The sequence below is a fragment of the Strongylocentrotus purpuratus genome, unplaced genomic scaffold, assembly GCF_000002235.5.
Source record: "Strongylocentrotus purpuratus isolate Spur 01 unplaced genomic scaffold, Spur_5.0 spur5_scaffold_1, whole genome shotgun sequence".
NCBI lineage: Eukaryota > Metazoa > Echinodermata > Echinoidea > Camarodonta > Strongylocentrotidae > Strongylocentrotus > Strongylocentrotus purpuratus.
In genome coordinates, this window is record NW_022145594.1 from 32740352 (window position 1) to 32764815 (window position 24464).

General features: G+C 39.1%; 1 protein-coding gene across 1 annotated transcript; it reads right to left on the reverse strand.

Annotated features, from left to right (window-relative positions):
* Positions 1-11888: 11888 nt before the first annotated feature.
* Positions 11889-15678, reverse strand: LOC755206 (ryncolin-1-like). The gene is made up of 4 exons (XM_001188867.2): positions 15558-15678; positions 14669-14814; positions 13542-13803; positions 11889-12700 (listed from the first exon to the last, which is right to left on the reverse strand). Exons 1-4 carry the CDS (start codon positions 15676-15678, stop codon positions 12453-12455), a joined length of 777 nt encoding a protein of 258 aa, XP_001188867.1. The 3' UTR covers positions 11889-12452.
* Between the last annotated feature and the right edge of the window lie 8786 nt (positions 15679-24464).

Here is a 24464-nt window from a genome sequence, read left to right on the forward strand (position 1 = left end):
GGCTGATGGTGCTTCTGTCGAAACACAGGATTCATACAAAGCATTGAATGATAATAAAGATGATAATGGTGATAATGATGATCACAATAATAATACTATAATAATGATACCGACAATAACATTTATGATGATAATAACAATAATAATAATCATCATGATGAAAATGATAATAATAATAATGATAAAAAAATCATCATCATGAAACGAAGAAGAAGGAGAATAAAAACAAGAACAAGAACAGGAAGAACGAGAAAAATGGCTTTTGATAAAGGATATTTAGGGGGTCTAGGGGTCACCTATCGTAATAGGTTCGTGAAATGTGAATTAAAAATGCCGCTTGCTGGCAATGATTAATCTGAAATGCACGAAGTGTGATTTCTCCACGACTGTATAAAATATATGGGATATTCGGTTTCATTTGAACCATGATGTAATTCTGAAATCATCTACAGGCCTAACAAATAACCCCACTAGGGGTCACATGAGATTTACAGTTCTAATATAAACATTGTTCCGCCCCTTTGGGTTTCAGCCGTCAGAATTGTGGAAAGATGTATCAAAAGAACAACTTTTACCAAACCAATATCAAAACTTGTATAATGCTGGTACATTTCTGGGGCGGTATACCCCCTCCCCCGACAAATTAATTAAGTATTAATCCCCATGATCTCAAATCCCCCTCCCGAATGCAAAGGATTGTGGCCCTCTTTTACTGTTATGATTACTTTATCTCTTTAAAATATTGTAAATAGACTGGATCAACTCTCTCATAGTGTTTTACTCATTATGCCTAGTTGCCTTGGCGACAATAAACAAAATGTCAACTTGGTGATGGAGTTCATATTTGCCAATTTTGTCCCGTCAAACTTTGTTTCTGATAAATAAAAAATTCATTTTGTATTTTATTGGCAAGGCTACAGGAGATAGAAGCATTTGCCTCCCCCCCAGTCCCTCTATCCCCCCCCCCCCTCTCTCTTTCTTTTGTTTTTCTCTCTCTCTCCCTATGTCTCTTTCACCTGTGTGACTGAAGATCGCTCAACAACAAAAACGGCTTTTAACAAATCAATTATTTGTTAGCTAATACGCTTTCAACACAATAGTTGATTAGTAATCAGTAGCACCGTGCCATTTCCACGAATTACTATTTTTTTTTTTTAATTTGATTCAACGATTATTATGAAGAAAGAAATTTTGTTTGGCGAATGTATGTGGTACTGCTGCAAACTGTGAGGCGTGGAATCATCGAAAAAAAAGAAATAGTGATAATGATAATAATAATGATAATAGTAATGATAATACTAATACTAATAATGGTAAAATGAATAGTAGTAATAGAAATAGTTATAATATAAATATTAATCATATTAATTATAAGCTCGATTTTTTTTTCCAGCTATCTATAGTTACATGATAAATATGAGGTCAATATTATTATTTTTCATTTATCTTTTTCCGAATCAACATAAAAAGTATGAGAAAGTTTGGAATTTGTTTGTTATCTCTACCAGAACACAGCAGTCTTGTCTTTAAGAAATGATATGGAATTCTGGTAATAAAATGGTTCCTGAAGATGGAGTATCTTTGAATGGCTTACCATCCATTAGTAAGCATTTTGTTTGGACAGCAGAATGTGATCAAACAAACGAAAACGTACTGGGAGGGCCTAAAAGTTCACATATTCTCAATGCACGTTTATCACTTATATGCATGAGTCGTTCGCCACTAATAGCACATGAGGGTGTGTGCGTATGTGCATGTGTGTGTGTGTGTGTGTGAGGTGTGGTTGCGTGTATTGTGCGTGTATGTGTATTGGGGGTAGGGGTGGGCGGGTGCGTGTACATGCGTGAAATGGAGTATGTATATGGGAGTGTGCGTGTTTGCGGATTGGTGTTGGTGAAGACATTCATAACAAGGAAATTTGAGCAAAGTTAGAATTTGAATTTGAATTACATTCTAATACATTTCATTCAACTGGACTGAACTTAAGACATACATTATGTTTTCTATTAGCAAAAAACAAGTAAAACATTACTATTCAAGACAGAAAAGTACAACAGAAACATGCATTATTTCTTGTTAACAGAAAGAAAGGCTGTATACATTGTTTGATTTGTTCGTTTTTTTTCCCTTATTCATCTTCTTAAACTTGTCTCCTCAAAAATCTATTATTCCGCTACCATTTTATTTTCTGTTCATTCAATTTTATTTAATTGTCCTATTCCTAAGTCCCCTATTTCTAACGTACCCGAAATAATTAAATTAAAAATTAAAAATTAAAAAAAAAATAAAGATCTCTTCACTATTAAGCTAAGTTTTGTTTCTCCCCAGCATTTCACACATACTTGTAAATTATGTATGGGATTAGACCACAGCCCCATCTACTGACATTTTATGAAACCTTCGACTTTGGGATTTCATATGATAGACAAAACGTTGAATCGTGCCAATTTCCATGATGTTTGAAGAAAACAAATTTTAAAAAGGGATACATTCTCTTTATGTAAAGGATTTGGCAAGGGAAAAGGGGGGACAAAGCGAGAAGGCGAAACCAAATTGCCAGTATTAAGAACAATAAAATCGAAAACCAGGTAAATGACCTAAACTTTCCTTGAGTTCACTAATGTTCTCTTATCAGACAACAACTCCGAGCCACGCATCTTCCTTATCAGGGCTCTTTCTTTTCTCCTCAACATACCCTCTTCTACTTTCTGCACATTCAAACTTTCTGAACCATATACCATCGCTACTATTAGATCTACTGCTATGATATTCATCAAAACTCACATGACATGAAAAGAATAGGAAATGTCACAAAATATCCTTATTATGTTTCCTTTTTAAACCTTTATCAGAACTCATTTTTGTTGATATATTGTTCTTACGTTCATTGCAGTGTTTCCCTTGAAATCCAGCTGAACAGTGGCACAGATAACTTTCCATAGTCTCCTCGCACCAGCTGTTTTCACAGAGCTTCTTGTCACAATCTATTAAAAATAAAGGAAAGAAACTTCGTTTGTGTGTGTGTGTGTGTGTGTGAGTGAGTGTGTGTTTATGCGTATGTCTGTGAAACGGGTGAGCATGTTTTGGTCTTGCTTTTTGATTGCATGCTCAATCAAACAAAAAACCTACGACTTTATATGAACTAACGGAAATGGAAATATGAAACTGCCAGCTTTTACCAGCACAAATTTGTAGTTTTTTTCTTTACCTTTTCATTCTGTGAATAATTGTACATCTACTTATTCTTTGATAACAAAAAGAGGGAAATTAACCAGACTTTAACAAAAAAGTCTAACAACTTCTACCAAGGCCTTGGCATCAGGAGGGGCATAATATTTGTTTTCCCGCAACCCAGTACAGACAAATTAGTAAAATCACTTATTGAGGGCTATCGGATTATTAAAGGGGAGACTGACTATTTATATAAGGAAGGGTCTTTTGAGACCTTCGGGCGTTTCACAAAATATCGACTTAAGTTGGACTTGAAATATGGCAGGCGTTTCGAGGGACGTAGAAATCGTGGTCACAAATTTATAGAATTTGTTGTAGTTAATTGTTAAAGCTATACAATTATCGATAAATCATAACTTATTGGGTATTTTTCCTCAAATTGTACATCTGGTGTAAGATATTTTAGGGGCATATACTTCCTATCATCATAAAATAGTATCAGTCCAAATCTTTTGTAGAACTTGAAATTACATTCATTTTTTCAATGAACTGTAAAATAAATGTCAATTATGTAGATTTGTGACGACGATTTGCACATCCCTTGAGAGACTTATGGTGAGAGCAACCAGTGCATGAACGGCCTGTCATTGTACGATTCCATCTTAAGTTGATTTTTAGTCTTTGTGAAACATCCCCCTCCAAGATCTGTCTTCATTTCATGCCTTTACATGTGCAATCTTACGAGCTAACAGAATTATTCCACACCCGGTTAGCTACTAGTTTACACAGCATGCTGAATTTTTTTCCATGGTCGAAAATTGTAAGGAGGGACGAAATAATATTACTCCCTTTGCTCCTCCTTCACAAATGCCGGTACATACTTTTTGTATTGGTAAGAGGTACAGCAAAGAGAAAAGCTATAGTAATAATTTTTCCGATTGCAGTTTGTTTTAATCGTCTTTGTGGCCATGCCTTGAACCATAATGCATGGCCGTAAAGAGGAATTTTTGCTGTTTGGAACGATTTATTGCATTTTCTATGTTGTTTTTTATTTGTGGGAGATGCCTTACGGTCACGATTCAGTGGCAAAGCAATGGCCTCGTAACTGTGAGGCCCCAGGATCAAAACCGTGTCGATGTGCTATATAAATGCCCTTTTGTGAGGCATTAATCCTCATTTCTGTCAGTTATGACTTAAGGACGCAGGTCCCCTTGTTGATAAGCATAGTAGCATACACATGCTTTAGCAGTCAAGCAAAACAAACACTAGCAAATCTTTATCCAATAAAATCTGAGAGTGTATACTATTATTTAGAGGTATTAGAAATAAATCATTGTATAAATCGTTCCATAACTTGGGGTAAAAGAAAATATTCCACCTTTATGACAAACAGTGTACAAGAATCATCCCATCTATTTTTAGTAGGTATTGTGTATTTTGTATCATAAATGCATTTTGGCCACGTGTTATGAAGGAAAACACTCATCTGACAGAACCGTAAACGTGAGGTTTGCAAGGTAACGGGGTAATTCATTGTAAATATGTTGTTTGATGGTGATGGTAATGAAGTTTTGACTGAAACCTATATGAAACCCGAGGCCCTTTATTTGCTCTGTACTATACGAAAAAAGTCAGATAGTTTTTATTTTCCCTCAAAGAAATTTTCAATCACACAGACACCCTAAAAACAACTATTGCACAGATGTTTCTATTCAACTCCTGTAAGGAAAAAAAACTATCCCGCCATCAACAACAAAAAAGGTTTTTGAAATGTTATGTGCAGAGCATATTGGTGACCGTGTTTCCTATTTGTGATTGATTTATCACAACCTCAAAAACCCATAACTTTCTTATGTTTAATCGGACTTTGCTCTAAATATCACTGACCGGTTCATTTCAATGCTGTGCTTTCATTAAAGCACGTCTGCACTAGTTTGGCCAGGGGATGAGACCTCCCTGCAAGGTCACTGACAGGTGGTTATCTCATCAAATAAGCTCTCAATTAACATAAGAAAAAGGAGATCATAGGGCACCAACCGGCACCGAGTACGCATTGTTTGCTATATAGAGGGCGCAAGTTATAAGTAGTACAGTCAGGCTTTAAACAAACTTAATACCAATATTTAGTAGTTGGAGAAAGGTGTATTGTATTGGCGCGGGAGCTTAGAGGAAGACCACCCCCCCCCCCCCCCGTCATTGTACATGCCGTTTTTCCCAGGCTTCATTAAACCAAGGACTTTTAAGAGCTTGAGTCCAAACTGGCAACAAATTATTACAAGCAGCTGCTGTTTTCTAAGGTTGCACAATGGAATCTACAGATGTTCCAGGGGCGGCCAAGCGACTTCCAAAGTGTTTGTGTGTGTGTGTGTGTGTGTGTGTGTTGGGGGGGGGCATCAACAAAAGGGCACTTTCTGGAGAAAAAAGGGGGCACCTACAAATGGATATCTCAAAGCGAAAATATACCATTTTTTAGACAGTGGTATATATACATTGTGATTACATTACAAAAAACAATATCATTCTTGGAATTATGGATCTTTGAAATTATGAACCCTATTTTATTTTCGGAATAATCAAACCTTTCATTTCATCATTTGCGAAATTATGGACCTTCGAAAGAACAAAACATGCGTGGACAACCAAAATATTTGCGGGAGTTGTGAACCCTATTTTTGTTTTTGGAATATTAAACCACCGGGCCTGGAATTTGTATTCCGGAAATATGAACCTTCTTAGAGTAACATAACTTGGGAAAACAAGTGCCCTTGTAATTATAGCCTAGTAACGAAAAAAAGAGAAAGGGTCTAAATGATTACCAGGACATTTGCATATTCTGTATCCGGGAGGAATTCCTAACTTTCCTTTCCGTCTAGGGCAACCGTTAGCCGCCGGCGGAATAGGGATGAGTTTCGGAATCATCTGTACCATACTGCCGTTGGTGTGTTGCTTCTGCAGACACTCGTTGAACATTGGTAAGGTGTAATTGAGTCCAAATACGTTCTTTTGGCAGGTTTGTGTCCTTTCCGTTGCATCTAATGGCACGGGTAAACCTGTGTGCCAGAATGATGATGAAGATAATAATAATATTAATAAAATGATAATTATATTACACTACGGAGAAGATGAAGAATGCTAACAAAACGAAAGTGTGGTTTGGGGCAATGGGGTCTTGAGGAGGCACTGACATTATGGGAGCTAGGGGTAACACTCGTATTATGTTCATGAAATGTGAATAAACAACACCACATTTTGGGGATGAAAGTTGTAATTTCACCTTTTTTTTCACGTTCTTCCTCTCTCCCTCCTTTTTTCTTTTTTCTTTTCGCTTTTTGTGGGCGACGGGGGTACGGAGCATGTGCCCCTTGGATAGTTTAGCCACTGCACGCTACAATGCTCTTCTTTCATCTACAATTTTATTTATCTACGCCGCCAGATAAATTTCATACTTCCATAAAAATAAAAAAATAAAAAATATCTTTAACGTGGGTTTAAAACTACACGCTACTCATATAGAAATACAGTTTACGGTGTATTTTAGGTGATTAGTGTGAGATAATAAACAAAAAGAAGGCAAAAAGATTTCTTTATGCAAAGGAAAATGATGAAATCCGTTGAACAAATAATCATCACAAATTAAAAATGAGCATATTACAACATTCGGTAAAAACAAAGATAACAATTATTTAAATAGGGTTGTAAACGGGTTTTAATTTTTATGTTTGAGGAGTAGGGTACATACCAACCGAAAGGAAGATCACCGTGCCATATATGCACTTCCAATGAAGCTTTAGTTTACTGGTCTGTAATTAGAAACAGGTTTACAAAATAAATGTCATGAATTTAAAGTTTTGATGTAAATTTATGAATAATAAATTTTCTAAGTATCTATGTGGCTTATCTTATCATAGATCATCTCGACTAGCATGCAGATATTGGACGGTACGTGCCTCCCTAATAACCCAAGTGGGAGGGGCCTACTTAATTACACAACTTAGAGAATGTGCCCCCCACCCCCGCCCTTTGAGGTAATCATCATTTTACTGTATTTTATTTGTCTTTTGTCAGATGATATTGGGCTGCAGCCCACAGTAAGGCGGTTCCACTATACAGACACATACTCTTAATTGACACTTTACTACGATTCCTAAAGCCTTGGTCAGAGCCTGGTACTACCAGTCTCTGGATGTGTCGAATAAAGAGCAGCCTATGCAAAGAGTGCGGACACTGTTAGGCACGGTGACTGACAAGACTTTGCGACTGTAAACTACAGCAGTTCTGTGGCCAGTTTAATAACTAACTGACTATTGATAAAAAGTGGTATTCTGAACTCATGTTAAGTTTAAAAGAATAAAAGCATTAGCTTTTCATAGGTTGTAAGCCTTCCAATCGTGAAATCTAGGATTCAAGCTTTTTCTGCAAGATGGACACAACTTTAGCGACTTTTACACTGTAACCCTTTCTCATAGAATAAAAACAACCTTTAGGATCATCATTGTGATTATTAATCACAAAAAAATAGATCATAAGGTCATGTATACAAACATTTTTTTCTTTTGTCGTCAGTTCTTACCATTTTTATGAATCCTCAATCATGAAGTCCTTGACGTTAGGATGATTATGCGTAATGGAACTCTGTTCTATCCAAGTGTGACTTATTCTCACATTTAAATCCAGTCCAGGAATCAGCTAGGTTGCGAACACAAAGCAATGTATGCATTACGTTTTGAGTCGCGTAGCAGCAGTAGGCACGGATCAAATGCACCCCTCACGATGATCTTAATTGCACGTTCTCTCACATTTCAGAGTAAGAAGATGTTTCTACCCCCTTCACCCCCCCCCCCCCCGCCACAGTGCCCCCTAAATTCATGGGACCATGAGACTACGTTATTGCAGTGTTGCATAGCAATTACACGCGCAAGTGCAAGTCGAGGCGCCGCTCATATAATTGCAAAATAAAGTTAAACATAAATTCAATGCAAGGCGCCGCTCATATAATTGCAAAATAAAGTTAAACATAAATTCAATGCAAGGCGCCGCTCATATAATTGCAAAATAAAGTTAAACATAAATTCGATGCGAGGCGCCGCTCATAAAATTTCAAAATAAAGTTTAACATAAATTCAATGCAAGGCGCCGCTCATAAAATTTCAAAATAAAGTTAAACATAAATTCAATGCAAGAGTCATTGTGAAGTGCTTCAGTACAAATAAGTTCATTTACCTGTTTTACGAATAAATGTATTTTAATATTGAGAATGCGAATTGCATATATCACGTGTTGTTAGGTAAGGTAACCCATACTTTTTCTACCACCTATTAACTTCACTGCCTAGTAGTTTATCTTCTTCGATTGATCTTTCTCGCTCCACAGATTGTCTGAAGAGTTGAAGCAGCATTTCAATCTTGAATCGGGTCAATGTTTTGTGCTTCATTACAAATGATTTCTTCACCAGTTTTACGAATATTTTTTTTCTTAATATTCAGAATGCGAATTGCACACATTACGTGTTGTTAGGTAAGGTAACCCATACAGTTTTTCCCACCTAGCAACATAACTGATATGATTGTTAATAATGCTTAGCAGACATCTTACTCTTTATACCTTAGGGCCTTTTTAGATGAGGTGGGTTTATATAAATTACTATTTCCAATTTATTATTTTAAAAAAGAAGAAATATAAACAATTAACCGATCAAAGCATTTGCGGTATTGTTTAATACTTTACCAGTCACTGGTCTCAATTACGGTTTTGCGCTTAACGGTGTATTCTCTCCATATTCCAGCCAGAGCGTGCACATGATAATTCAATTACATTGACTCTGAATTTCGGTTTGAGTCTCCTGTTTTCTTAGCTGAGGCTGTGTGAATGAGAGTTGAGTTCCACCAATGCAAGTTCCAACTGAGTGATTCTGATGATCAGATCAGATGGATGACAAACTGTTTTAAACTATTTTACCAGCTCAAGAATAAATGATTTGTATGATCAGCTATCGCGTGACTGGATGATATAAGAAGTGGTTGCATGACCTATTCATGTAAATGTATTACCCTTTTTAATATCAGCATTTCCTGCTATCACTCTTTGTTTTTACTTCTAGCACCCCCCCCCCCCCTCTTGCCATTATGACAGTATAGGTACTGTAGTTACGTCCTTAAAAAAGTAAAATCAAGAAAAACTTAGACAATCATCTTCAAGATTACATAAGAGAATTAACACGTTATGAAGGGCGGGAATATCTACACGGAGTGCGAGTTCTCGTGGCAGATTTGTTATAAGTCTGTTCATTGTTACAGGGGTTCCCCATCAGTGAGAGAAGGTCGGCTCCGTTGATAGTTGACAGATATATAGAGGCATATCGTGGTTGTGTTGATAACTCACCGAGCTATGTACTACAATGCTCAGAGTTCAAATCCATGCCACATAACACTGTTGCCATTTGGGAAGACACCAATCTTCATTTGCGTTTCTCCAACGCAGTGAAAAGTTGAATCCAGAAAACCCTAGACAATCGTCTTCAAGATTACATAAGCCATGTTCAGACGGGGTTTTGCTAGTCGGCGTAAGTTAATCCCTGCAGCAGACCAAACGGCGATTCACCTCTTAGACTTAGGGCTAGTCACATGTGGGGTGTGTGTCGTAGTCGAGTGGTTTAAGCACTTAACTGGAGATTCAAAGGTTGTTATTTTAAGCCCTGATCCGACATCATAGTATCCTATAGTAAGGCATTAATATACTTTTGCCACTCTTTACTAGGATGTTAAATGGGTTCCGGTAGATAGGAATTCATGCAATTCTATATAAAGCACCTATAACCGGTGGTTACACTCCATCAGCCGGGTGATATTGGAGGATATGAGCGCTGTGAAAATAAAAGAATTTGGAAAAAAGTCTCCCAAACGATATATATATCAAAATAATCAGAGACAATTTTCATTCCAATGAATAGCAGAGACTATCGTCCTTTAATTGACACTAAACAATCTGATGTTTTTGCAATATACATTTTAGAGACTTTGCGAGCAGTCCACCTTTTCTGAGACTCGCTGTATATCTTAGATTCACATACCCATTCAAACTCTCGACTTGATCCCTTTCTACATATCGCACACGCACGCACTCTCTCACACACACCCCGTATCTTGTCTTCACCTCTCTTAGATTGTCAGATCAAAAGCAAAAAGTTATATTTGTTTAATCATTCTACTTCATTTCCAGAGTCGATCTCGCAGCCTTCTTCTTTAATAATAAGCTTTACAAGTATTTACTCTACCACTTGATCTCTCTCTCTCTCGTTCTCTCTATCTCTCTCATTCATTGATATTTTGCTACTTATTTTATTGCTTTGATTATCCAGAATCAATCCCGCAGCCTACTTCTTCAATGGTAAGCTGTACAAGTATTCCCTCTACCAGTACAACAGAAGTTTCGAGTCCTTCAAGGTTTATCTCGGTCCCCTTCATCCAAAATCACAGGAGGCTCGGCAAGGCCAACATGATCTGAGACCATTTATTTTGGTGCAATGGTAATCTTTCCCGGCTGACGTCAGAGACGTTAATGCATTTCAATTGGCCCTGCGACGTTTTTTAAAAGTTATGCCGGAGACGTTTTATCTATCTATTCATAATTCATATGTTTTCGAATAAAATAAAATAAATATTGGAGACAATAAAACGAGTCAATACTCTGAAAAGGAGGGATTAGAATCACTTGCACAACATGTCCTAGGATTGTGTACTTGTTTCTTTTGGTTTCCTTCCCATAGCCATGTCTTCTCTTGGTATTATCTGAAATACCTCAGAGTTTGTATTTAAAATTCATCTTCCCATTAACACCCAATACATTAAAAAACCTGTACACTTCTTCGAGTTGCCTTTTCATAAATTATTTAAATGAGAATGATATGATGAGAAGTACAGAAGAGTAGCAACAAAGACGAAAATATAAACGAGAGATTGTTTATATGAGATCAAAACAATTTAATATTAATAAGATGTGCTTCTTACACTATGTTATAATTATTGAACACGAATGGGGCTGCATGAAAATCGGTACTTCATAATAATCAATGATTATTATTTCATCATAAATATGTGTCTTTTTTAAAATTGAGGACTAGTAGATTGACTGGTACTTTATATGCAAGAATGCAAGAATGTTCGTAAAATATCTATCTCCACAATTCCCTATATATAGTCTCTTCTCTTAATTACGCTTTCCACAATACACTAATGATGGTCATACTAATTCTAATAACGATATGAGCAATGATAATGTTTGCGAAACATGTCAGTTCAATATTAATATATACAAGGCGCAAAGGAAAACAACAAAATAGTTGTATTTGTCTCTTTTTCTGCCTCTTTCCTAAAAACATGAATAAAATTCACTGCATCAATCTTGCAGCCTACTTCTTCAATGCTAAACTGTACAGGTAGTCCCTCTACCAGTAGAAGAGAGATTTCGAGAACTTCACGTTTTATCACGGTACCCGTCATCCAGAATCATATAGTCTCTTCTCTAAAATATGCTTTCTACAATATAATTATGGTAATTATAATACTAATAACAATATGAGCAATGATGAAGTTTGTGAAACACGTCAGTTCAATATTAATAATAAATGTATGTACAAGGTGCAAAAACGCAATAGTGGTAGTTTTCTCTTTTTCTGCTTCTTTCCTAAATAATAATACTAACAGTGAACATTTATAATGCGCTATGTCTGTCAAAATTGTCACTCCTGGCGCAGTTGTGTGAAAAATTGTATAATTGTGGGCATCCGACCATCAAGTAAAATACACTGACATGAGTTAAAGTTTAACATACTTCAGGACACAATTTTGCAATAATAGAATTACAATATTACAGAATTACAATATATTTACATATATATAATTCACTGCATCCTTTTTGTTAAAATTCTTGGAGAAAATAATTAAATCATGCAATGATCTAATTGAGGTTTCCTTCTTTCAAACAGCCGTAAGAAACATTACAGTGCTTTTTCCCTGAATTACCCTCGACAATGTAGGATTATATATCTATTTAAGTGATTATTTTTGAACACTTGTTACAGCAACGCGGCATAACTGCCTTCACGTTAAACCAATACTAAAATGAGTAACACTGTTTTGAGGGTGTTGTAATTGGTGTCTTTATCAAAGGAAAAATGCCTGAGAAGCTATGTGTGACAAGATACAGAACATTAAGTGTGGTGCTCTAAGGTGTGTTCTACGAAACCCGCGGCAAACCGGCACCTTCTTATGACAGGCGTTTGTTATTTACGTCGGGCGAAGCTTCATCTCCGTCTTCTTGAGGGAGTATTTATAACCGCGCCATTCAACCCAGAGCACACCCTTGTGGTACATCCCTGTTAGACCATTCAGGTATTGGCCGTTGAGGTTAGCACGAAGGCACTTATTGTACCACCAGCCTCCTTTGTAACGACCGGCGCAGTGTCCCCCTGAATTATCATGATCGCGGTCCAGTGTACTAAACGGATAACCTGCATGAAACGACATACTGTCACCTGCATAGAAATTAGAAATTGATGTATGGTATACACATGATATAAATCAGTTCACTATTATACACGATCTCTCCGTACTCGATTTAAGGCTGCGTGTATGCATTGTACGAAGCCGTCCGTTCGTCCGTCCATCGGTGAATGCTGTGACTTCTGTATTTCGATGTAACAGACAGATGCGTTTGGGAGCATTCGTTATTACGCATTGATACTTTTTGCAACCCCTCACTTCTCGACTTGATATCCTTTTACGGGTTAAATAAAACAAAAAAAAGCAAACAAAAACAATCCACAACGAACCCCTCCCCCCCCAAAAAAAAAAAACACCGCTGTTGTTTACCTCGTCACTGTGAGAGAGCGTTTGATGGTTAATACCGTTTTACCGTAATACCGTATATTAACTATATAAATGAATTACTGTATTACCCCCATGACACCATTAACGTATAACCGTTTTATTGTTTAACCGTATAAATGTATGATTGTATCACCACAGGGCCTTTTAACCGTATCACAATGAACCATATTAAGAAATTACAGTATACAGAATTGCCCCTTTTTGTTTTGTTAACTGTTTTACCGAATTAGCCTCCCGTATTAACATATTACCGTATAGCTTATCATGTAGTACCATATTACTGTACCTTTGGACGATTCCGCGATTCCGCATTGGTCCAATAAGACATACCCCCATTTATTCCACATAGAAAAAAGAAAGCAGACACCTTAATTGATTTGGCCATTTAATAATATTAGTGATACTAAGAGGAACCACATTTGTGATGAATTAAAATGAATAATATCATGTACAGGACACATTGCAGGGGATCGCCCTATTACATACCTGCGTCTCCGGAGTAGCTGCCAAGGGCCAGGATGTACTTTGCGACCTCGTCTGCAATACTGAAATTGCTGTAGGTGGCATAGCGCGTTTGTCCATCGAAGTCTTCGAGGTCGATCCGTAGCTCGTAGGTCTTATTACGGGAAAGACGGTGGATGTTGTCGTTACCGAGCCAGTGCTCGGAGGAAACGTTTCCAAAACCGTTTTTGTACTCGGACCAGTAAAGAGAGAAGTCAACGGATCCATCTTGTCTACGCTGGAATACCTACAGAGACAGTGGGTGAGAGGGAAAGGGGGAGAAGGAAAGACAGATAGAGATATATATATATATAGAGAGAGAGAGAGAGAGAGAGAGAGAGAAAGAGAGAGAGAGAAAGAGAGAGAGAGAGAGAAATAGGCACAGATATAGAAAGAGAGAGAAAGAAAGAAAGTGAGAGGTAGAGAAAGATATCGAGATAGAGGGAGAGAGAGAGAGAGAGACAAAGAGTTAGGGAGAGACAAAGAGAGAGAGAGAGAGAGAGAGAGAGAGAGTGTGTGTGTGTGTTTGTGTATTAATTATTATTTCAGAACATTAATAACACTTGCGATGATTGAAGATGCGATGTGTATTATCAAAGTGTATGTAATTACTTTTGAACAGTGTATCAACACGAAGAAGAGTGGTTGTTATCACATTTCGCTCCAATCATAAGGATACTGAGTCTAGATTGTGGACCAAGAAGAATGCGATGGCAAAGACTTTAAACAAATCAACCAAATCAATATCAATAACCAATATCGATTCTTTTTATCATGAGGGCCCAGCAATCAGCAGGTACCTGTTGACACCAGGGCGGAGAGTGGGAAAATTTTGATGGATGAAATAGGATACAGGGTATATATAGCCCTAAAGTTGATTCTTAACACGATCCATTTTCGAACAATCATCTTAAAGGAAATTGTAATACCCTATTGTATGTCCTATAGATTTTTTTTTTATTGTAATTTTTAAAAATATTTAAATGGATGACGCACAAGGCAAGGTTAATTATTCGAAGATACTTGCTATAGTGTTTCTTGAAAATCTTTGCGATCATTTTAAAAGTGGACGGGGTTGATAAAGTTGAAATTTGAGCTATCATCTTTCTCACCGTCCAGCGACCTCCGTCCGTTTCCATATCACAGTAAACAAAGAGAGGATCATCACCATCTCCATCGGGATAGATGGGATACACTCCACTGAGATGGGATAGTCCACCAGTCTGAATCTCAGCGCAGTCACGTGGGAGTCTAGGAACTGATAGGAAACACAAAGGTGGTGTAGTTGAGAGAATTGAATTTCAGAGGACCGGCCTCTAATAGGAAAAGGGTCACGGATTGTATTCTTGCTTGGTACTTGGTGTTATGCTAAAACAATACAGTGTACAGCTGTACAAAACTTAGCAAAGAAAGTTGACAAGTAACAGGAGGAGTAATCATACCAAGAGGCGCACTAGGAGGATTAAAAAAAACTTTACATTTCATTAAGTCGCTTTTGATCCTGAATGATTGAATAAAACATCTCATTGAGAGAAAAAACACGCTTAGACTCTTTACTAATGGCCTTATAATCTCAATTTTGTTATGAACATTAAATGCTACTATATAGTGCAACAACAGATAAGGAATACAGAAATACAGAGGGTGAGTCAGTAATTCCAAATGACCCTTGTACTGTTCATATTTTATTCATTTTGTGGCAATTCCTAAATATGTCACTCTCTCATGGTTCGTCAAACACCGCACAATTCACTAATTCAGCCATGCGTCAGCAAAATGACGCTCCATTTGCAAGAGGCATTATAGCCGTTATAACGCCGGACGTTGAGCGGGAGGTGTCATTCGCCTGACGTAGGACTGCGTTAGCAATCTGTGTCGTCTTTGACGCGCCGTTTGAATGTGACACCGTATATATAATAATTTCAAAATAAAGAGCATTTTCATTGATTAATGGCTTATAGATTAATAGCCATCATAGAATTTATTTTTAAAAACACAGACCTCCATCAGCAAAATGAAACCTTGAGTTCAACGGGAATGATATGAAATGCTCGCCGGCCATGGCGGTGACTTGCGTCATTTCGGCCGGTACGATCGTAGACATGTCAGTGAAGTTAGTCATGGCTGATGGTGCTTCTGTCGAAACACATGATTCATACAAAGCATTGAAAAATATTAAGATGATAATGGTGATAATAATGATCACAATGATAATACTACTTAAAATAATAATGATACCGACATTAACAATTATGATGATAATAATGCTACTATTAACGATGATGATGATGAAAATAATGATAATGATAAAAATCAGCATCATAATACGAAGAAAAAGGATAACAAGAACAAGAACAAGAACGAGAAGAACGAGATAAATAATATCATCAAAAATATGGCTTTTGATGAAGATCATTTAGGGGGTCTAGGGGTCACCTATCGTGTTAGGTTCATGAAATGTGAAATAAATAGGCTGCTTACTGGCAATGGTTAATCTGAAATGCACGAAGTGTGATTTCTCCACGACTGTATACAATATATGTGGATATTCGGTTTTATTTGAACCATGATGTAATTCTGAAATCATCTACAGGCCTAACAAATAACCCCACTAGGGGTCACATGAGATTTACAGTTCTAATATAAACATTGTTCCGCCCCTTTGGGTTTCAGCCGTCAGAATTGTGGAAAGATGTATCAAAAGAACAACTTTTACCAAACCAATATCGAAACTTGTATAATGCTGGAACATTTCTAGGGCGGTATACCCCCTTCCCCCGACAAATTATTCAAGTACTAATCCCCATGATCTCAAAACCTCCTCCCGAATGCAAAGGATTGAGGCCCACTTGGAATGTTTTGATTCCCTTATCGCTTTAAAAATATTGTAAATAGACTGGATCAACCCTCTCATAGTGTTTTACTCATGATGCCTCGTTGCCTTGACGACAATAAACAAAATGTCAACTTGGTGATGAAGTTCATATTTGCCAATTTTGTCTCGTCAAACTTTGTTTCTGATAAATAAAAAAAATTAAAAATATGTTTGTATTTGTATCGGCAAGTCTACAGGAGCTAGAGGCATTTGCCTCCCTCCCTCCCTCTCTCCCCTCTCTCCCTCTCTCTTTTCTCTCTCTATCTGTTCCTCTCTCTCTCCCTATGCCTCCTTCACCAGTGACTGAAGATCACTCAACAACAAAACCGGCTTTTAAAATATCAATTATTTTTTAGCTAATACGATTTCAGCAGAATAGTTGATAAGTAGCACCGTGCCATTTTCACGAATTACGAGTTTTTAATATTTTGATTAAACGATTATTATGAAGAAGAATATTTTGTTTGGCGAATATCTGTGGTACTGACGCAAACTGTGGGGCATGGAATCATCGAAAAGAAAGAAATAGTGATAATGATAATAATAATGATAATAGTAATAATAATACTTATACTAATAATGGTAATATTAATAGTAATAATAAAAATACCTATAGTATGAACATTAATGATATTAATAAAAAGCTCGAATTTGTTCAGCTATTTATAGTTACATGATGAATATGAGGTCAATATAATTATTTTTCATTTATCTTTTTCCGAATCAACATGAAAAGCATGAGAAAGCTTAGATCTTTTGTTATCTCTACAAGAACACGGCAGTCTTGTCTTTAAGAAATGAAATGGAATTCTGGTAATAAAATGGCTCATTAGTAAGCTTTTTGTTTAGGCAGCAGAATGTGATCGAATAAACGAATACGTACTGGTAGGGCCTAAAAGTTCACATATTCTCAATGCGCGTGTATCTCTTATATGCATGAGTCGTTCGCCACTAATAGCACATGAGGGTGTGTGCGTATGTGCATGTGTGTGTGTGTGTGTGTAAGTATGGAAAGCCGTTGGTGACTTTATTCACGTGCCCCAGACGTATGGAACGCGGCACACGGGTGCTAAATTGACCAATCACCGCCTGTTATTTAGCAGGCGCGTGCAAGGTGCGATAGCACACGCCTGTTACTTTGCCAGACGGATGCGCAGAACGCTCGTAATTTGATTTTTAAGGCAACCAATCAAGTCCGCTGTTACAAAGCTGCTCAGCTCGATCAGTACGTACGGGGCCTGTTCGCTATTACAAAACTGCTCAGGTCAGTACATATTGGATGGGGGACACACCCACGGCCAGGCACGGATCCAGGGGAGGGCCGAAGGGGTCTCCCCCCTCCCCCGCCAAAAAAGAGAGAGCTAGAGAGAGAAGGAACAGAAGGGAAGGGGAAAGAGGAAAGAAAAGAGGGGGAAAAGAGATCGGCGGGGGGGGGGGCGACTGAGGGCCTTGCCTCCGAGGCTGTTTCCCCCTCCCCCTCCCCCGAAAGAGAGAAAAGGAAGGAAAGGGAAATTTAAAAAAAAGGAGAAGAGGAGTCAAAGGGAAGGGGGAAAAGGAATAAGAAAAATAATGAAGGAGGATATCAGTTACGATTTTCTCGCCAACAATTTGTTGATCCTCAGGGGGGGGGGGGGACAAAAAAGGAAAAGAAGAAAAGAAACAGGTGAAAAGAAAGGGAGGGGGTCAGATGCAATTAATCCAGCCAACAACATGTGGTTCGGGTAGGGGGTGAAAGGCCTTTGCCTCCCCCAGCAAACTTTAAAAAGAGAGAAGGAAGGGAAGGGGAAGGGAAAGAGATGAGAAAGGGAAAGAAAAAATAAGAGGAAGAAGAAAGGTAGGGGTGATCAGTTGCGATTTTTCCCTCCATCAAGGAGTGGATCGGGGGCGAAAGGCCCTTGTCTCCCCCTCCTCCCCTCAGCAAAAGAGAGAGAGAGAGAGAGAGAAAGAAAGAAAGAAGGGAGGGAGGGAATGGGAAAGAGGAGAGAAAGGGAAAGAAAACAAAGAGTAAGAGGAAAAGAAAAGGGGGAAAAGATATGGTTTCGCGCTCATCTCGCCTCCGCCAAACGAGACCAAGCGCCAGATACGCCACTAGACACCACTGGCGTACTAATTCGAAGGGGGCAGCCTCCTCCTTAAGTGGTTCATTTCTAATTCGATTTCAGTGGTTTACAAATGTTGTAAAATGACATAATTTTTAAAATAAATTATACTGTTTTATGAGTTTGTTGGAAAATGACGAATTCCGAAAGTTACAGTCAGGCGAGAAATATGCTTATTTTGAGGTCTGCACGTCAAATTGGTGAGGAGTTTAGGGGCGGAGCCCCCGGAAGCTCAGGGGCAATGGGCATTCATTACGTTCAGATGAGCATATTTTGATACCTTATTAATGACACAGGTAGGTCACTAATTGGCGTGGGGTCCAGGGGCTGAGCCCCAGGAAACTCAGGGGCTATCGGGGCATTCATTACGTTCAGATGAGCATTTTTCGATACCCCAGAAACTCAGGGATTTTTAGGCATTTTATAACGGTCAGATAAGCATTCAGGGGCACTCCTTAGGGCCCTTGGTGGGGTCAAGAGGGTGAAGCCTCCGAGATTTCATTTAATTACGGTCAGTTGATCATATTTTGAGACTTCATTATTTTGTGACACTGGCAGGTCACAATTTATTTTTCTTACTTTCTCCTTACTTCTCTTGAATCTACTATTTCAAAATAGTGGGGGACCAATGCCCCCGAGCCCCGCTGTGCCGCGAGCCTTGACATGTAGACCTATAAATAAGCATACTTCTCGCCTGACTGTAACTTTGGGAATTCGTCATTTTCCTAAAACTCATAAAACAGTATAATTTACTAAACATTATGTCATTTCACAACATTCTTATTTGGGGGAGTACGCCAGTAGTGTCCCGTGGCGTATATGGCGCTTGGTCTCGCTTGGGGGGGGGGGGGGGGGAGGGAGCGCAAAAGCTTATCTTTTCCCCCTTTTATTTTCTTATTCCTCTTTATTTTATTTCACTTTCTTTCCTTTTTCCCTTCCCCGACATTCCTTCTCTCTCTCTCTCTCTCTCTCTCTCTTTGCTGAGGGGGGAGGGGAGGCAAGGGCCTTTCAGCCCCGCGATCAACACGTCGTTGGCTGGATTAATTGCAAGTGATCTCCCCTCCTTTTTTACCCTGTTCATTTTTTTTTGTCCTCTTTTTTTCCCTTATAGCTTTCCTCTGTTCCTTTCCCTTCCTCCTCTCTTTTTTTGGGGGGCGAAGGGGGGCTGGAAGGGAAGGCAAGGCCTTTTCCCCCACCCCCGATCCCCTTCTTTTACCTCTTTTCTTATCTTCTTTTTCTTCTTTCTTTCCTTTCTCTCCTCTTTCCCTTATTTTCCTTCATCTCTCTCTTTTTTGTCGGGGGGGGGGGGTGGGGGGCAAGGCCCCTCGCCCCTCCCACGCCTGGTAGCACACACTTTAGCAGTCATGCAGTCATGTAAAACAAACACTTGCAAACTATTATTTTGTTTTAATCTGAGAACGTATACTATTATCTAGATCTGTTAAGAATAAATCATTGTCAAAATCATTCCATAAACTGGGGTAAATAGGCCACCTTTATTACCAACATCGTATTATTATAATTTGATTGCAGGGACCTCAGAGAGAACAGCATAAATACTGATGAGGCTACCCTGGGTAAACAAGACAGTATTAATATTATTATTATTATTATTATTATTACACATATCTTAAACATTCAAATATTAAAAACAAACACAGAACAGAAGTATAAAGAAGGAAAAAAATAATACACAATGAACAAATGAAGATACTACCATCCACCCCCTCCCCCCCCCCCCCATCATTAGTTATTGAGGTTTTGAGAATTTCGATGTCATGGACAAACGAAAATCTTGAATTTTGAATCGGGGGCCGAGCTGTCCTTGCCCCCCCCCCCCCCCCTCCCCCCCCCCCCCCCCCCCAGCAAAAAAAAAGAGAGAGAGAGAGAAAGAGAGAGAGAAGGAAAAGAAGGGAAAGAGGAGAGAAAGGGAAAGAAATAATAGGAAGAAGAAAAGAAAGGGGGGAGGAAGAGATCGGGGTCAAAAGGGCCTTGCCTCCCAGGCTGTTCCCCCCCCTCCCCCCCCCCCCAAAAAAAAAGAGAGAGAGAGAGAGAGAGAGAAGGAAGGAAAAGGGAAAGAGGAGAGTTAAAAGGGAACAAAAAAGAGGAAGAAGAAAAGAAAAGGGTGAAAAGAAGGGAAGGTCAGTTGCTGTTAATCCCTCCAACAGCGTGCGGAACGGGATGGGGGCCGAAAGGCCCTTGCCCCCCCCCCCCCCCCGGTCAACCTATGAGAGAGAAAAGGAAGGGAAGGGAAAGGTAAAGAGGAGAGAAAGGGAAAGACAAAAAAAGAGAAAGAAGAAAGGTAGGGGAATTCAGTTGCGATTTTTTCCCGCCAACAAGGTGTAACGGGGGGGGGGGATACAATTCAAACGTGGTTTATTTCTAATTCCATAACGGGGGTTTACAAATAATGCTAAAATGACATAATTTTTCCGAGATTTGTCCTCACTTTTTAGTAAATTACCTATATTTTTATATGCGTTTGTTGGAAAATGACAAATTTCTAAATTTACAGCCAGGCACAAAATATGCTTCTTGAGGTGCCTACATGTCAGGGCGCGCGGAATGGCGGGGATCGGGAGCCTCGAGCTCTCCCCCCCCCCCCCCCCACACACACACACACTTAACAAAAACGTATATCAAAGAGAAATAGAAAGAAAGAGAGCAAGAAAGAAAGAATGGTTAACTGCCAGTGGCACAAAATAATGAGGTATCAAAATATGCTCATCTGACCGTGATTAAATGCCTATAAAACCCCTAAGCGTTCGGGGGCTCTGCCCCCTGGATTCCACCTAGGAGTTTAAGGCGGGCCCTTAGATGCTCATCTGACGGTGATTTATTGCCTTAAACCCCTGAGCTTCCGGGGCCGGGTGGGGGCAGTGGGGGCGGTCCTCCCTTAAACGCTGTCCCCCAAAACAAAAAAAATAAGAGAGAGGAGAGAAATGGAAGAGGACGTAGGAAGAAAAAGGAGCAGACAAAGAAGATTTTTGAAGGATTAATATAAGAGTCGAGAACGGTACAATGAATCGTCTTCTTTCTATAATGATTTAATGAAACGTAAAAGCTTCTGCGCTTCGCGCAGGAGGGGGGGGGGGGGACTGAATTTAGACGAGGATTAATAGACAAGAACGGTACAACGAATCGTCTTCTTTCTCTAATAATTTATTGAAACGTCAAAGCTTCCGCGCTTCGTGGAGGAAGGAGGGGGAAGCTCGCCCGTCCCTGTACCCACCCCCTATTACATCACTGCTGGTCACCATTACGTACCAATATTTGGCTCGCATGATTTCAAATTTGCCCCCCCCCCTAAGAAATCTTGGATCCGCGACTGAATGACGTCACAGACTCATGAGTGAGTTGCCAATTTGTCTTGTGATTTTCAAAGTTTTTCATGTCATTAGAAATTCAAAACTGTCTTATTAGCTATCCGATTTTGCAAACTTTTAGTTTGATTGGTTTGTTATAAAATGTTGAAGTGGACTTGCCCTTTAATTCCATACAACCCCCTCTCTGTCGATTCCTTCCTTTGCTGTGGGTTAGGGACATGATACATCAGCCCCTAGATGGCAACGCTGTTACACCCCACCGCCCCCCCCCCTTCGTGAAACACCGGGCTACGCCATCTATGAACTACTTGAACGAAAATTGTCGGTAATATGTACTTGCACTACGTGGTCAGACTGATGGGGGGGGGGGGGGTTGGCCCGGGATGATGGTTCGCGTTTAAGGGTCGCTATTCATAAAATGGGTTGAGGGTCGCTTTTCATAAACAATTAAATGAAAATTAAATTAGAAATAAACAAAATGATAATAAGAAAGCGAAATAATGGATAGGGAACACCCCACAGCTGTGGCGTAGGCGCAGGGGGAGGGGGGTCGGGGGTCGCCACATGGCCCCGAATATCTGTAGAAAACATTTATTGAAAACGTACATTTCTGAACAAATAAAGAAAAAAGGCGTGCCCCAATAATGTACGCGACCCATCATCCTGCCCCTGCCCCCCTCTCCCCCCCCCCAAAAAAAAATCATTACGACCACGCTGCGCCATTCGGTCCACCCTCCCCGCAGTATTCCCTTGGTACGAGTAAACAGCGGGGGCTAGGGTGCGTCGCCGCCCAATAAAAAAAACACACAAAGAAAATGCAATAAATTATCAATAATTCATTGCATTTGGCCCCGACCCCTAACATAACAAAATTATCTATGTGGGCATGCCTTGAACCATAATGCATGGTCCTACAGAGTTCCTATTTAACTAACATCTACATTATTATAAGAACAGTTTCATTATCAAATCGAATAAACACTTACATACAGATAATGTTATATATGTTTTGTTCTTATACACATCATATTCATACTAGTATGGTGATCAGGGGCGTCGCTAGACCTTTTTCAGTGGGTGGGGGGGGGGGGGGGTGTAGAGGCCAACGATTACCGACAAAATTAAATTTCCAATATCTACAAATGTAACCCTATAAACCCGGGGCCAAAGGCTAAATTGTTTTTCCTATGGACTATCTATAGTACTTGCGTATGCGCCCACGACGACACAAATATACGAATTATTTCGTCAACTTAGTCAGCATTCATAGCTATATATTTTAATGCAAACACGGAGCTAGGATCTTATTTTAGGGAGGGGCGGTAGTGAGCAAGCGCGCGGGGGTGTGGGTGATAGGCCTCCCGCGCGAAGCGCTAAAGCTTAGACATTTCCTCAAATTATTAGGAAAAGAAGACGATTTATTGTACCGTTCTCGACTGTTAATCCTTGTCTGAATTCAGTTTCTCCCCCTCCCGTGCAAAGCGCGGAAGCTTTGACGTTTCATTAAATGATGGTAAAAGCAGACGATTCGGTGTTCTGTTCTCGACTCTTAATCCTTATCTGAATTCAGTTCTCCCCCTCCCGCGCGAAGCTCTGAAGATTTGGCGTTTCATTAAATTATTAGAGAAAGTAGACGATTCGTTGAACCGTGCTCGACTCTTAATCCTTGTGAATTCAGTTTCCTCCCACGCGAAGCGCGGAAGCTTTGACGTTTCATTAAGTTATGAGAAAAAGCAGACGATTCGGTGTACTAGCTGTTCTCGACTCTTAATCCTTATCTTAATTCAGTTCTCCCCCTCCCGCGCGAAGCGCGGAAGTTTTGACGTTTCATTAAATTATTAGAGAAAGACGATTCATTGTACCGCTTTCGACTCTTAATAAGCCCTATTTGTCTGAATTCAGTTTCCCCCTTTAGCGCGAAGCGCGGAAGCTTTGACGATTCATTAAATTATTAGAGAAAGAAGACGATTCGTTGTACCGTTGTTGACTCTTATAAACCTTGTTTGAATTCAGTTTCCCCGAAAATTTCAAACCTCTGATTTCTTAAGCTGATATTATAGGAAAGTGAACTTCGAGAAAATACAAGTATAGTAGTTGTAGTTACTCTCGAAGTCGTCACAGCGGATAAAAATTCACAGTTCGTAGGGAAAAAGACTTGTCGGCACCCCCACCCCCATCCCCCACTCCCCCACCCCCCCCCCCCATCCCTTTGGAGACGCCCCTGACGGTGATTCGTTATACCCTCACTCTATATTAGACCTTCATTATACCTAGGCAATCTCATCTAAACGCGCTAATCTATTATCCTCTCAGATTTAGAAATAATAATACTAACATAGAAATATGTTGTATTCTTCCAGCACACAACACATACATATATAATCTCAGGTGTAAATATCGTTTTAGGAAAACGAGCTTATCAATCAATACTGCAATCTGCATTAGATTCACCTATAATTGTTGCACTATTATTATGCTTCGACTACCCATATGACATAGAAATATAAAGGAATAATCATAAACTATATACAAGACAAGAAATATAGACTAAAATTGATTGTCTCTAAGAAATGTGATAACTTCCACTAAACTAAACTTTCACGCAATA

Excerpts from the sequence above, each read along its gene's own strand:
- LOC755206 (XM_001188867.2), bottom strand. The coding sequence starts at position 15,678 with ATGACTAACTTCACTGACATGTCTACGATCGTACCGGCCGAAATGACG. Across the intron at positions 13,804-14,668 it reads CGGACGGAGGTCGCTGGACG|GTATTCCAGCGTAGACAAGA; the intron begins GTGAGAAAGATG and ends CTGTCTCTGTAG. Across the intron at positions 12,701-13,541 it reads CAGCTACTCCGGAGACGCAG|GTGACAGTATGTCGTTTCAT; the intron begins GTATGTAATAGG and ends ATTTCTATGCAG.